We start from the raw sequence: 13,777 nt of genomic DNA on the forward strand, positions 1-13,777 counted from the left end.
AGGTCCCCGGTTGTCCCTAAGCTCCCGTAGACCCTCACCCGAGTGGTTTTGGAGCTCCTTGGCCTTGCCGTTTTCGGTGGGGCTGATGAGGTCCCAGATGAAGCCTTTGATGTTCTCGTCGCCTCGGTAGTGGAGGAGACAGTAGACCAGGATGGCCCGGCAGATGGTCTCCACGTCTCGCTCCGAGAGACGTCGCTTGAACCGCCCGTGGGAGAGGATCTCCCGCCATCGGCCCCAGCTGGTGGCGGAGGACGGGGTCAGCGGCCGGGGAGCTCCTCGGCTGGGGCTTCCCCAACCTCCCAGCATCCACCTCCACCGAGAACCTCCTCGCGGTGGCCACCGGAGCAGAGCTGGAGCTTGCCCGCTCTCCTCCAAGCATCTGCTCATGGTTGCCACCAAGGCACACCTAGATCTGGACCTAGCCTACTCTCTCCACTGAGAACCTCCCCGTGGTGGCCACCGGAGCAGAGCCGGAGCTTGCCCGCTCTCCTCCGAGCATCTGCTCATGGTTGCCACCAAGGCACACCTAGAACCGGACCCAACCTGCTCTCTCCACCGAGAACCTCCTCGTGGTGGCCACCGGAGCAGAGCTGGAGCTCGCCCGCTCTCCTCCAAGCATCTGTTCATGGTTGCCACCAAGGCACACCTAGAACCGGACCCAACCTGCTCTCTCCACCGAGAACCTCCCCATGGTCGCCACCTCCTCCGAGCATCTGCTCACGGTTGCCACCAAGGCACACCTAGATCTGGACCTAGCCTGCTCTCTCCACCGAGAACCTCCTCGTGGTGGCCACCGGAGCAGAGCCGGAGCTCGCCCGCTCTCCTCCGAGCATCTGCTCATGGTTGCCACCAAGGCACACCTAGAACCGGACCCAACCTGCTCTCTCCGCCGAGAACCTCCTCGTGGTGGCCACCAGAGCAGAGCTGGACCCAAACCCATCCTCACCCATAGACCAGGAGGTGCTTCTCCACGCGGAAGCAGTCGGTGCGGCCGTAGGCGTGGTGCAAGGCGTGGTGGTGCCGGTCGTGGCGACGGGACCGAGGCCTCTCCTCGTCCTCGCTCTCCAGGTCCGAGAACTCCACCAGGTCGTCGTCCCGAAGCGTGCTGAAGTGCCGCGTCTGCTTGCGCACCCGCGGCGTGTCGATCACCAGGTTGTTCTGGGCACCGGAACGGAGAAGATCGATCGATCGATCGGGTCCTGCCCCGCACCAACACCCCACCACCACCACCACCACCGACCCCAGCCCCACCGGTTGTCCCCTCCAACCTTGCTGTTCAGCAGGTCCAAGTCCAGGTCGGCTTTCTTGGCCCACTTCTGCCAGAAGTTGGGGTCATCCAAGGCGATGTCGGTGCGGTTTTCGGAGGCCACGAAGCTCGCCTGGGGGTCGGATGAAGAGTTGGGAGATGTTCGCTCCCATCTCCTGGGTGGGAGATGTCCCCCGTCCCCGCCGACGGCGGGAAGAGCCCGCGGAGGTACCTTGGCGAAGGTGGAACCCTTCCCCTCGCTCTCGATGGTGATGGTGGTGGTGCGGCGCAGCAGGATCTGGTCTATGTCCTCCTCGCAGAACTTGGAGCCTTCGTCGTCCTCTTCCATGATGGCCGCGTAGGCCCCCTTGCGCAGCAGGTCCTCGATCTCCTTTTTGGAGAACTGCTGGATCTGCCGGGGGGGTGGGGGGTGGGGCGGAGAAGAGGGGTGAGCGCGGGGCCAGGCAGGCAGCCAACCCCGCGGGGCTCCAGGCCCCGTCCCAAACCGCCCCCAAGCCCCACGTCCCTCAAGATTAGGGTCTTCACAACGTGGTTCCCTCGGAGGACCTCGCGCCCTGGGGCCTTCACGCCCCGTTTCCCTTGGACAACCCCATCCCAATGGTCTTCACGGCCCGTTTCCCTTGGAAGACCCCTTCCGGGGGGTCTTCGCGCCCCGTCACCCTTGGAAGACCCCTTCCGGGGGGTCTTTGCGCCCCATTTCCCTTGGAAGACCCCTTCCCCGTGGTCTTTGCACCCCGTTTCCCTTGGAAGACCCCTTCCGGGGGGTCTTCGCGCCCCGTTTCCCTTGGAAGACCCCATCTCCAGGGTCTTCACGCCCCATTTCCCTTGGAAAACCCCTTTCTCAAGGTCTTCGCGCCCCGTCACCCTCGGAAGACCCCCTTCCCGTGGTCTTTGCGCCCCGTCACCCTTGGAAGACCCCTTACCCGTGGTCTTCGCACCCTGTCACCCTCAGAAGACCCCTTTCTCAAGGTCTTCGCGCCCCGTCACCCTCAGAAGACCCCCTTCCCCGTGGTCTTCGCGCCCCGTCACCCTTGGAAGACCCCTTCCCCGTGGTCTTCGCGCCCCGTCACCCTTGGAAGACCACTTCCCCGTGGTCTTCGCGCCCCGTTTCCCTTGGAAGACCCCCTTCCGTGGGGTCTTTACACCTCGTTTCCCTTGGAAGACCCCATCTCCAGGGTCTTCATGCCCCATTTCCCTTGGAGAACCCCTTTCTCAAGGTCTTCGCGCCCCGTCACCCTCGGAAGACCCCCTTCCCATGGTCTTCGCGCCCCGTCACCCTTGGAAGACCCCTTCCCTGTGGTCTTCGTGCCCCGTTTCCCTTGGAAAACCCCTTTCTCAAGGTCTTCGCGCCCCGTCACCCTCGGAAGACCCCCTTCCCCGTGGTCTTTGCGCCCCGTCACCCTTGGAAGACCCCTTACCCGTGGTCTTCGCACCCTGTCACCCTCAGAAGACCCCTTTCTCAAGGTCTTCGCGCCCCGTCACCCTCAGAAGACCCCCTTCCCCGTGGTCTTCGCACCCCATTTCCCTTGGAAGACCCCTTCCAGGGGGTCTTTGCGCCCCGTCACCCTTGGAAGACCTCTTCCCCATGGTCTTTGCACCCTGTCACCCTTTGAAGACCCCTTCCCCGTGGTCTTCGCGCCCCGTCACCCTTGGAAGACCCCTTCCCCGTGGTCTTTGCGCCCCATTTCCCTTGGAAGACCCCTTCCCCGTGGTCTTCGCGCCCCGTTTCCCTTGGAAGACCCCCTTATGGGGGGTCTTCACACCCCGTTTCCCTTGGAAGTCCCCATCTCCAGGGTCTTCGCGCCCCATTTCCCTTGGAAAACCCCTTTCTCAAGGTCTTCGCGCCCCGTCACCCTCAGAAGACCCCCTTCCCCGTGGTCTTTGCGCCCCATCACCCTTGGAAGACCCCTTCCCTGTGGTCTTCGTGCCCCGTTTCCCTTGGAAAACCCCTTTCTCAAGGTCTTCGCGCCCCGTCACCCTCGGAAGACCCCCTTCCCCGTGGTCTTTGCACCCCGTCACCCTTGGAAGACCCCTTACCCGTGGTCTTCGCACCCTGTCACCCTCAGAAGACCCCTTTCTCAAGGTCTTCGCACCCCGTCACCCTCAGAAGACCCCCTTCCCCGTGGCCTTCGCGCCCCATTTCCCTTGGAAGACCCCTTCCGGGGGGTCTTTGCGCCCCGTCACCCTTGGAAGACCTCTTCCCCATGGTCTCTGCACCCTGTCACCCTTTGAAGACCCCTTCCCCGTGGTCTTCGCGCCCCGTCACCCTTGGAAGACCCCTTCCCCGTGGTCTTCGCGCCCCGTTTCCCTTGGAAGACCCCCTTCCGTGGGGTCTTTACACCTCGTTTCCCTTGGAAGACCCCATCTCCAGGGTCTTCATGCCCCATTTCCCTTGGAGAACCCCTTTCTCAAGGTCTTCGCGCCCCGTCACCCTCGGAAGACCCCCTTCCCATGGTCTTCGCGCCCTGTCACCCTTGGAAGACCCCTTACCCCTGGTCTTTGTGCCCCGTTTCCCTTGGAAGACCCCTTCCCCATGGTCTTCGCCCCCTGTTTCCCTTGGAAGACCCCTTCTGGGGGGTCTTCATGCCCCGTTTCCCTTGGAAGACCCCCTTCCGTGGGGTCTTTACACCTCGTTTCCCTTGGAAGACTCCATCTCCAGGGTCTTCATGCCCCATTTCCCTTGGAGAACCCCTTTCTCAAGGTCTTCGCACCCCGTCACCCTCGGAAGACCCCCTTCCCCGTGGTCTTCGCGCCCCGTCACCCTTGGGAGACCCCTTACCCCCGCGATGTTGCCCTCCCGCCCGCTCATGGACTGCAGCACCGCCTTGTCAAGCCCCAACTTGAGGCTGGCCTTGTCGAACATCTCCCGCTCGTAGGAGTTACGCGTGATGAGGCGGTAGACCTTCACCGCCTTGCTCTGCCCGATCCGGTGGCACCGCGCTTGAGCCTGGAGGAAGAAGACGGTGGGTCAGACCGGGTCGGAGACGACGTCGACGCCAACGCCAAGCCCACGGCGGTGGGGCGGACCCGGCGGCTACCTGGAGGTCGTTTTGGGGGTTCCAATCGGAATCGAAGATGATGCAGGTGTCGGCGGCGGTGAGGTTGATGCCCAAGCCACCCGCCCGCGTGCAGAGGAGGAAGACGAAGCGATCCGAGTCGGGCTTGCTGAAGCGGTCGATGGCGGCTTGCCGTAGGTTGCCCCGTACCCGTCCATCGATCCGCTCGTAGAGGTACCTTACGGGGTCACCAGAACCGCGTTCGGGGAGGGCACGAGGGTCCCCCCCCCGGGGCCACCCGTCGCCCCGTCGTCCCACCTCTCACCTCTTCTGGATGAGGTAGTCCTCCAAGATGTCGAGGCATCGCACCATCTGGGAGAAGATGAGCACCTTGTGGCCGCCGGCCTTCAGCTTGGGCAGCAGCTTGTCGATGAGCACCAGCTTGCCGGCCGAGCGGACCATGGCCTGGAGGTGGAAGTCGTGGGGGACGTGGTGGTGGCAAGACTCCCGAAATTCGGCCAAGATCTTCTCCTCCGCGCCTGTCGGGTGGGAAGGGGACCATCAGCGGGGTGGCCGGGGGTGGCCGCGAGACCTTCTCAAGAGACGCCCCACCAAAGCAAGACTCGGAGGGGCATCAAAGCCCAACTAGATGAGCCGGAGGACCTCCTCCGCCGCGACGCCGAGCCCACCGGGCGGCTCTGCGGAGGTCGGGGAAGAGAAACCCCCAACCCAAGAGGCCACCAAATCCCCGGCGGGAGAAAGGGCGAGGCCGGGAGAAGCAGGGACGGGGCGGCGTTGACCCCCGAGGTTGTCCACCAGCGGTGGGGGAAGACGAGGGACACCCCGCCACGCCCTTGCCCGCCCCTGGTTCCTCACCGTTGATGAGGTAGGGGTGGTTGCAGCACTTGCGCAGCTCCATCATGGTGTTGAGGAGGTTGGGCATGTTGGTGTGACCGGCGCCTTTGGAGAGGAAGGAGAAGTTCTTCTCCAAGATGGCCCGGTAATATTTCTTCTGAATGTTGGTCAACTCCACCTCGATGATCGTCTCCTGTTTGGGCGCCAGGTTCTTCTCCACGTCCTCCTTCAGCCGACGGAGCATCATGGGCTTGAGGATGGCCTGGAGCTTCTGAACCTGCCGGTAGGACCAACGGGGAGAAGTCACCGGCGGGCCGGGCAGGACCCAGGTTGGGCGGGGAAGGGTCCAGGGTCCTCCTGATGTCCTCACCTGCTCCTCCGTCTTGAGATCCCCGAAATCCTTGAGGAACTCTGCTTCAGAAGGGAACTGGGAGGGCTCCAGGAAGTGCAGGAGGCTGAAGAGCTCTTCCACCGTGTTTTGGAGCGGGGTGCCCGTCAAGAGGACTTTGTGTTCCTGACGACCAGGGGGGGCAGAACGTTAGGGCTTGGGGTGGGGTAGGCGTGGGACACGCCCAAACCTCTCCAGACGCAACCAAGACCCCTCCCCACACCTTCAGGGCCATCCCAAACCTCTCCAGATGCAACCAAGACCCCTCCCCACACCTTCAGGGCCATCCCAAACCTCTCCAGATGCAACCAAGACCCCTCCCCACACCTTCAGGGCCATCCCAAACCTCTCCACATGCAACCAAGACCCCTCCCCACACCTTCAGGGCCATCCCAAACCTCTCCAGATGCAACCAAGACCCCTCCCACACCTTCAGGGCCATCCCAAACCTCTCCAGATGCAACCAAGACCCCCCACGCACCTTCAGGGCCATCCCAAACCTCTCCAGATGCAACCAAGACCCCTCCCCACACCTTCAGGGCCATCCCAAACCTCTCCAGATGCAACCAAGACCCCTCCCACACCTTCAGGGCCATCCCAAACCTCTCCAGATGCAACCAAGACCCCTCCCACACCTTCAGGGCCATCCCAAACCTCTCCAGATGCAACCAAGACCCCCCACGCACCTTCAGGGCCATCCCAAACCTTTCCAGATGCAACCAAGACCCCCCCAACACCTTCAGGGCCATCCCAAACCTCTCCAGATGCAACCAAGACCCCCCACGCACCTTCAGGGCCATCCCAAACCTTTCCAGATGCAACCAAGACCCCCCCAACACCTTCAGGGAACCCCGCTCCGCCCCACAGGAGAGGACTCGGGTCACCCTTCGTCCCCTTCTCCAGGCCCACCCCATCTCTCACCAGGTCCATGTGCTTGAGGCTGTCGAGCAGCTTGCAGTTGCGGTTCTTCAGGCGGTGGGCCTCGTCGATGATGACGCAACGCCACTCGATCTCCCGCAGCTCGGGGCAGTCGGAGAGGATCATCTCGAAGGTGGTGATGAGGGCGTCAAACTTGTAGGCCCCGGGGATGAGACGACCCTGGAGCGGGGACGAAAAATAGGGAGGCGGCTCCGACCTCGTCCCCCCAAGTTTGGGAAAGGGGGGTTTTTTGGGAGGGTCCCCGAGGTTCGAGGAAGACCCGAAGCCGCCCTACCCGCGAGTCCTTGCAGTACATCTCGTACTGCTGGATCATCTGCCGGGAGGCCAAGCTGCCGTGATAAACGATGCTGTTCATCTCCGTCCAGGTATTGAACTCCCGCTCCCAGTTGGTGATGGTGGAGAGCGGGGCGATGACCAAGAAAGGACCGCGGATGCCGACGTTGTAGACCTCCTGCAGGAAGGCGATGGACTGGATGGTCTTGCCCAAACCCATCTCGTCGGCCAAAATGCAGTTCTGCCTGCGGGGGAGGGGGGGGGGGGGGGAAGGGAGGGAGGCGAAGGAGGAGGCCCGGTTGGCGGTTTGGGGGGGGGGGAGGGGGGGAGGGGGGAGGGGCGGTGGCAACGTCCGCTACGCCATGTCCGTCCGTCCGTCCATCCGTCTCCACCCCCCCCCGGCCTCTCTCCCTCCCGTCCCGTTCCACCACTCGCCTGTTGTACCAGTTGAAGAGCAACCAGTTGACCCCTTCCAGTTGGTATTCGCGAAGCTGGTTGTGGTTCTTGTACTCGTGGGAGAGCTCCAGCTTCTTCCAGGAACCGGCTTGGGGACGGGGCTGGGGAGAAAAAAAACAAAGGCGGCGGGGCCGGGGGCGGGGGGAAGGGATGGAGAAAACAATCGGGGCTGCCGAAATCGGGGGAGGTGGGAGAGGCGACCCGGACGCTCACCAAGCGCTTGAGTTCCGGGTGGCGGGCTTGGATGCGCTTGAATTCCCCGATCTTTCCCTCGTCTACGTCTTCCTTGAGCTCCCAAGTGCTGTCCTCGTAGGGTAGGGAGCACCACTTCACCAGGTAGTAGACCACCGGCTGCAACCGCGGGGGGGGGGGAATGACACCGAAAACGGGGCGTGGGTGACGGGCAACGCCCTTTTTGGGGGGACGGGGAATCCACCGCCGCCCCGTCCTCACCTCCCCGTTGTCCTTGTCGACGCTGTGGGACTCGTCCAAGATGCGATCCACCTCCACGTAGTCGGGGTTGAAGGGTTCTTCGTCCTTCGGGGGAGACGGAGGGGGGCGGTGAACGGTCTTCCCCGAACCGCCCCCCCTCCCCGCCCCCAGACCCTCCCCCTCCCCACAACCGGCACCTCGTGAAAAAAGTGTCGCATCTGCGTCATCTTCGTCTTAAAACGCTTCAGCTTCTGGTGGATCCTCTTGTCCTTCTCCAGCTGGTCGATGGTGGCCCACTCGCAGTGGAGGTAGGAGCTGGGGGACGGGGGCAAAACGTCACGTCCGCGTGGCAAAGCCCACCCCCCCTCAACCCCGGCGAAGCTATTTGGGGCCGGTAAAGCCGTTTTCGAGCAACGTCGGCCCGAGGAGGAGCCCACCGATGGGCGGGAGGGGGTCCACACGTGCCGTCGACCCCAGGGGGGGGGACGCCCCGCCCCGATCCCACCTCGTCCGGCCGCTTACTAGTTCTTGTATTTGACGAAAAACTCCTCCGACTCCGTCAACTGCCCCGACGGGAGCTGCGGAAAACGAGGCGGGGCCGTTAACGCCGGCGGCAAAGACCTCCCGCCGCCGCCGCCGCCGCCGCCCCGGGGGGGGGGGTCCCTCACCTCTTTCTTCACCACCCTCATGGAGAGGACCTTGTCCACGATGGCCGCGTCCTCCTCGCTGGGGTTTTCCTGGAAGCGAGGGGAGGGGAGGGAAGAAAAAAAAAAAAGAGTTGAAGACGACGGCGGAAAAGAGAACGGAGAAAAGAGAGGAAGACCGCGGCGGACACCGCGGAAGGCGTCCGAGGGGACAAAGCCGAGACCCCCACCACAAAAAACTGCATGGAAGGCAACGTCTCGCCCTCCGGCTCCGGTTCCGGGGCTGGGGGCTGCGGGACCGGGGGCTGCTCGGGTCGGACCGGCCCCGTCACGTCCAGCTCTTCATCTTCCTCGTCGTCGGTGATCTTGATGTCCAGGTCTTCGGTGTATTTCTTGCGTTTGACTTGCCGATTCGAGCGCCGCTTCTGGAAGGAGAAAGGAAACGGGATGCGGCCCCCGGCCCGTGCCGAACCGGCGCGGAGCCCCGCCGGCGGCGTCTCCGTACCTGCACGCTGGTTTCTTCTTCTTCCCGCGGCGACTGCGCCGGCATCACCTCGGCGTCCGAGTTGTCGGAGGAGGCGTTGCGCTTCCGCTTCTTCCCCACCACCGGCGTGATGGTGCTGACGGGGCGAGGCGGGGCGTTAGGAGGGCGGAGGCGGAGGGATGGACCCCTCCCCTGCGGCTTTACTCCAAGGCCAAGGGTTGGGCGCAACGAGGCCAAGGGTTGGGCGCAACGGGGACAAGGGTTGGGCGCAACGGGGACAAGGGTTGGAGGACAAGGGGGACAAGGGTTGGAGGACAAGGGCCAAGGTTGGGGGCCAACGAAGAACGAGGGGTGGGGGCCAACGAAGAACGAGGGTCAAGGTTGGGGGACAACGAGGCCAAGTGTTGGAGGACAACGAAGAACGAGGGCCAAGGTTGGAGGCCAACGAAGAACGAGGGCCAAGGTTGGAGGCCAACGAAGAACGAGGGTCAAGGTTGGGGGCCAACGAAGAACGAGAGTCAAGGTTGGGGGACAATGAGGGCCAAGGGTTGGAAAACAACGAAGAATGAGGGTCAAGGTTGGAGGCCAACAAAGAACGAGGGTTGGAGGCCAACGAAGAACGAGGGTCAAGGTTGGGGGCCAACGAAGAACGAGGGTCAAGGTTGGGGGACAATGAGGGCCAAGGGTTGGAAGACAACGAAGAACAAGGGCCAAGGTTGGAGGCCAACGAAGAACGAGGATTGGAGGCCAACGAAGAAGGAGGATCAAGGTTGGGGGCCAATAAAGAACGAGGGTCAAGGTTGGGGGACAATGAGGGCCAAGGGTTGGAGAACAATGAAGAACGAGGGGTGGGGGCCAACGAAGAACGAGGGTCAAGGTTGGGGGACAACGAGGCCAAGCGTTGGGGGCCAACGAAGAACGAGGGGTGGGGGCCAACGAAGAACGAGGGTCAAGGTTGGGAGACAATGAAGAATGAGGTTGGGGGACAATGAAGAACGAGGCCCAAGGTTGGGGGACAACGAGACCAAGCGTTGGAGACAACGAGGATCAAGGGTTGGGGGCAAGGGCCAAGGTTGAGGGACGAGGGCCAAGGTTGGGGGACAATGAGGCCAAGCGTTGGAGGACAACGACAAACGAGGGCCAAGGGTGGAGGCCAACGAAGAACAAGGTTGGGGGCCAACAAAGAACGAGGGTCAAGGTTGGGGGCCAATGAGGCCAAGCGTTGGAGGCCAACGAAGAACGAGGCGTGGGGGCCAACGAAGAACGAGGGCCGAGGTTGGGGGACAATGAGGCCAAGCGTTGGAGGACAACGACGAACAAGGGCCAAGGTTGGAGGCCAACGAAGAACGAGGGCCAAGGTCGGGGGACAACGAGGGCCAAGGTCGGGGGACAACGAGGGCCAAGGTCGGGGGACAAGGAAGAACGACGGGTGGAGGCCAATGAAGAACAAGGTTGGAAGCCAACGAAGAATGAGGGATGGAGGCCAACGAAGAACGAGAGCCAAGGTTGGGGGACAACGAGGCCAAGCGTTGGAGACGAGGAGGATCAAGGGTTGGGGGCAAGGGCCGAGGTCGGGGGACAACGAGGCCCAAGGTCAGGGGACAACGAGGCCCAAGGTCGGGGGACAACGCCAGGACCACCCCCACGAGGACGCACGCCCCCGGCCAGACCCCTCGCAGCCGAATTTGGGCGAAAACGCACCGGTTTTTTGTGGAAGGGAGATCTCACCTGGGTTTGCTGCGGCCCTTGCTCTTGCCGGAGCCCCCTTGACCCTTCCCCTTGCGGGGTCTCTCCTCTTTGGGTCCCCCGCGTTCGCCGGCCCCTTTCCGCCGGCGTTTGCGCTCGCCCTCCTCCTCGGGCCGGACGCTGGGCAGTTCGTCCTCGTTGAGGACGCGGGGGATGTTCTGCTCGCCCCGGGCTCGGGCGCGGGCGATGGCCTCGGCTACGATGCGGTTGGCTTTCTCTTGTTTCTTCTGGTGTTCCAGCTTACGGCTCTCCTCCGAGGCCCCCCGCGAACCGGGGCCGGCCAAGGCGGCCACCTCGCTGCTGCTCAGCACCTTCACCACCGAAAGACCGGGAGAACCGCCCTGAGATGAGCCGGCCTGCGGGGGAAAGAGACGAAAATCGGGGCGGCGGCGCCGAGATCGGGCGCGAGGTTGGTACCGAGGGTTGGGCGATCACCGGCACCAAACCGGGGTGCGACGCCCGGACGGAAACTCGGGGGTAACCGAAACCGAACGTCGGGCGCGAAGCCGGGACCGAGGTTCGGGCGTCAACGGGGACCGGCAATCGGACGCGCCGCCGCCAAGACCGCCCGCTCGCGCCCGGATCCCGCCCGCAACCGACCCTCACCTGGGGTTGCAGGACCACCTTCAACGGCACCGTCAACCTCTGCCCGGCGCCCCCCACCACCTGCGGCACGGAGGAGACGGCCACGGGAGCCGCCTGCCCCCCGGCGCCGGCGGGTTGTTGGAGGAGTTGGATCTTCTGAGGAGCTCCCGGTTGGCCGCCGGGGGGTTGTTGAACTTGGAGTTGGATGGTGACCACCTTGGCGGGTTGACCCGGCGTCCCTTTGGCTTGACCGAGGGCGGCCAACTGGTTGCCCTGCAGCACGATCTTGCCCGGCAAACTACCCAACACCACGTGGCGTTGACCGGGGGGGGCGTTACCGCCCGGCGGCTGTTGCAACACCAACGTGATGCGTTTCGATTCGCCCTAGAGAAGGAAAAAAAAAAAAGGGGGGGGGGGGGGGGCGGGGTCAGCGCGAGAAACGGGGCGACTTGACCCCGCCCCCCCCCCCCCCCCGCCGGAGCTCGGGGACCCCCGCCGCGGGTCGGTGACCCCCCCAGCTCCGGGGATCTCGAGGACTTCGGGGGGGGATCCCGCTGTGGGGAGGTGACCCCGACCCTCGGGGATCCCCTTATTGGGAAGCGACCCTGACCTTGGGGACCCCCGCCACCCCCCCTCGAGCCCCCCAACCCCAAACACCCCAACCCCAAGAGAAAACCCTGACCTTGGGGACCCCCGCCCCCCCACCCCGAGCCCCCCAACCCCACGGACCCCCACCACCCCACCCCGAGCCCCCCAACCCCAAACACCCCAACCCCGAGAGATAACCTTGACCTTGGGGACCCCCACCCCGAGCCCCCCAACCCCAAAGACCCCAACCCAAGCAGACGACCCTGACCTTGGGGACCCCCACCACTCCAACGCGAGCCCCCCAACCCCACGGACCCCCGCCACCCCACCCCGAGCCCCCCAACCCCACGGACCCCCCCTCCCCCCACCGGTGGTCGCCCCCACCCCCCCCCCAAGACGCCCCCCCACCCCCTCGTCACCTGCGCCGGCGCCGACGTGAGGGTGACGGCGGGTTTTAGGGGGGTCCCGGCCCCCCCCGCCTTGACCGGTTGCAACACCAGTTGCTTGACGGGTCTTCCCGGTTGAACCAAGCGGTGAACGGTGGTGGCGGCGGCGGGGGGGGCGGCGCCGGTGGCCCCCCCAGTTCCGGCGGGGGTCACTTTCCCGGTTAAAACCGTCGCGGCGTTACCGGTGACGATGGAAACGCCGGGACGGAGTTGGGGGGTCCCGGTTAAAACCTTGGCGAAGGTCACCTTCCCCCCGTTGGGGGTCGTCCCCCCTGCCGGGGGGGGGACGGCGGGCGATTGGGGGGGGCCCCCCGTCGTCGCCCCCCCCGGGGGGGCTTTGAGGATGACGATTTTGGGGGGCTGGGGGACCCCCAAGGATGAAGAAGGGGCGGGGGGCAAGGCGGCGGCCACCCCCATGAAGGGGTTGCCTTGACTGAGGAGCTCTTGGTCGGGGGGGAGCTGGGGTTGGGGGGGGTCAGGGGGGTTTTGGGGGGGCAAAGGGTCTTCCGAGGGGGGACCGGGGGGTTCGGGGGGGGCCGGGGGAGGTTGGGGGGGATCCAAAGCCCCCGATAAACCCAAAGCTTCTTCGATGGGGTCGTGGGGGGGGGGGGGCGAAGGTTTCGTCCGTCAGGGGGTCGAGGCCGAAAAGATTGGGGTCGTCGAAGAGGTCCATGATGGGGTCGGCCATTTTGGGGGGGGCTCGGGGTGGGGGGGGTGGGTCGGGGGTCCCCTCCCCCCCTGGAAGGGGGGGAGGTTTGGGGAGGGGGGAGGGGGGGCTCACGTCAGGCTTCGGGGGGCGGCGGGGGGGGTCCGGACCTCTGGGCTGTGGGGGAGAAGAGAGAAAAGGGGTTGGGGGGGGGGGGGGGGGGCCGGGGAACAGCCCGGTACCCTCCACCCCCCCAAAAATCCTGCCCGCCCCCCTCAAATCCGCCAGCCCCCCCAGATTGAGTCCTAGTGCCCCCCCCCAGACCCTTATGCAGCCCCATAGAGCTCCCCCCCGGCCCCCTTGCACCCCCCCAGCCCCCCCCCCCCCAAATTCGGGGTCACCCCCCATAAACCTTGCCCCCACCCCCCCGCACCCCCAAAATGCCCAGAACTCCCCCCAAAACAAGGGGGGGGGCCCGCTAACAGGGGCAACTTGGGTGCCCGGTAAGAAGGGAACTGTGGACCCCAATAAGGGGGGAGCAGGGGGGGCCCTGGGGGTCCAGTTAGAGGGGAACTGGGGGGAACTGGGACCCCCAGTAAGGGGGGAGTGGGGGGAACTGGGACCCCAGTAAGGGGGGAGCGGGGGGGTCCTGGGGGTCCAGTTAGAGGGGGGTGGGGGGAACTGGGGTGTCCAGTGAGGGGGAACTGGGGGGCACTGGGGACCCCAATAAGGGGGGAACAGGGGGGCCCTGGGGGTCCAGTTAGAGGGGAACTGGGGGGAACTGGGACCCCCAGTAAGGGGGGAGCGGGGGGGCACTGGGGGTCCAGTTAGAGGGGAACTGGGGGGAACTGGGACCCCCAGTAAGGGGGGAGCAAGGGGGGCACTGGGGTGCCCAGTAAGGGGGGAGTGGGGGAACTGGGACCCCAGTAAGGGGGGGACTGGGGTGCCCAGTAAGGGGGGAGCGGCGGCAATTGGGACCCCCAGTAAGGGGGAACTGGGGGGCACTGGGCCCCCCAGTAAGAGGGGAACGGG

General features: G+C 64.9%; 1 protein-coding gene across 1 annotated transcript in view; it reads right to left on the bottom strand.

Annotated features, from left to right (window-relative positions):
- CHD8 (chromodomain helicase DNA binding protein 8) overlaps window positions 1–12,787 on the bottom strand; it is a 34,187-nt gene extending 21,400 nt beyond the window's left edge. Inside the window, 23 exon segments of the mRNA XM_076360852.1 lie at window positions 39–238; window positions 947–1,158; window positions 1,269–1,379; window positions 1,479–1,658; window positions 4,047–4,214; window positions 4,306–4,501; window positions 4,589–4,802; window positions 5,140–5,395; window positions 5,489–5,632; window positions 6,428–6,604; window positions 6,720–6,963; window positions 7,154–7,275; window positions 7,388–7,525; window positions 7,628–7,711; window positions 7,804–7,921; window positions 8,129–8,184; window positions 8,275–8,343; window positions 8,481–8,675; window positions 8,756–8,870; window positions 10,463–10,836; window positions 11,087–11,449; window positions 12,073–12,696; window positions 12,698–12,787. Coding sequence (XP_076216967.1) covers window positions 39–238; window positions 947–1,158; window positions 1,269–1,379; window positions 1,479–1,658; window positions 4,047–4,214; window positions 4,306–4,501; window positions 4,589–4,802; window positions 5,140–5,395; window positions 5,489–5,632; window positions 6,428–6,604; window positions 6,720–6,963; window positions 7,154–7,275; window positions 7,388–7,525; window positions 7,628–7,711; window positions 7,804–7,921; window positions 8,129–8,184; window positions 8,275–8,343; window positions 8,481–8,675; window positions 8,756–8,870; window positions 10,463–10,836; window positions 11,087–11,449; window positions 12,073–12,696; window positions 12,698–12,787 — 4,450 coding nt within the window.
- Window positions 12,788–13,777: the final 990 nt, after the last annotated feature.

Source organism: Aptenodytes patagonicus, chromosome 31 (genome assembly GCF_965638725.1).
Source record: "Aptenodytes patagonicus chromosome 31, bAptPat1.pri.cur, whole genome shotgun sequence".
Classification (NCBI taxonomy): Eukaryota; Metazoa; Chordata; class Aves; order Sphenisciformes; family Spheniscidae; genus Aptenodytes; species Aptenodytes patagonicus.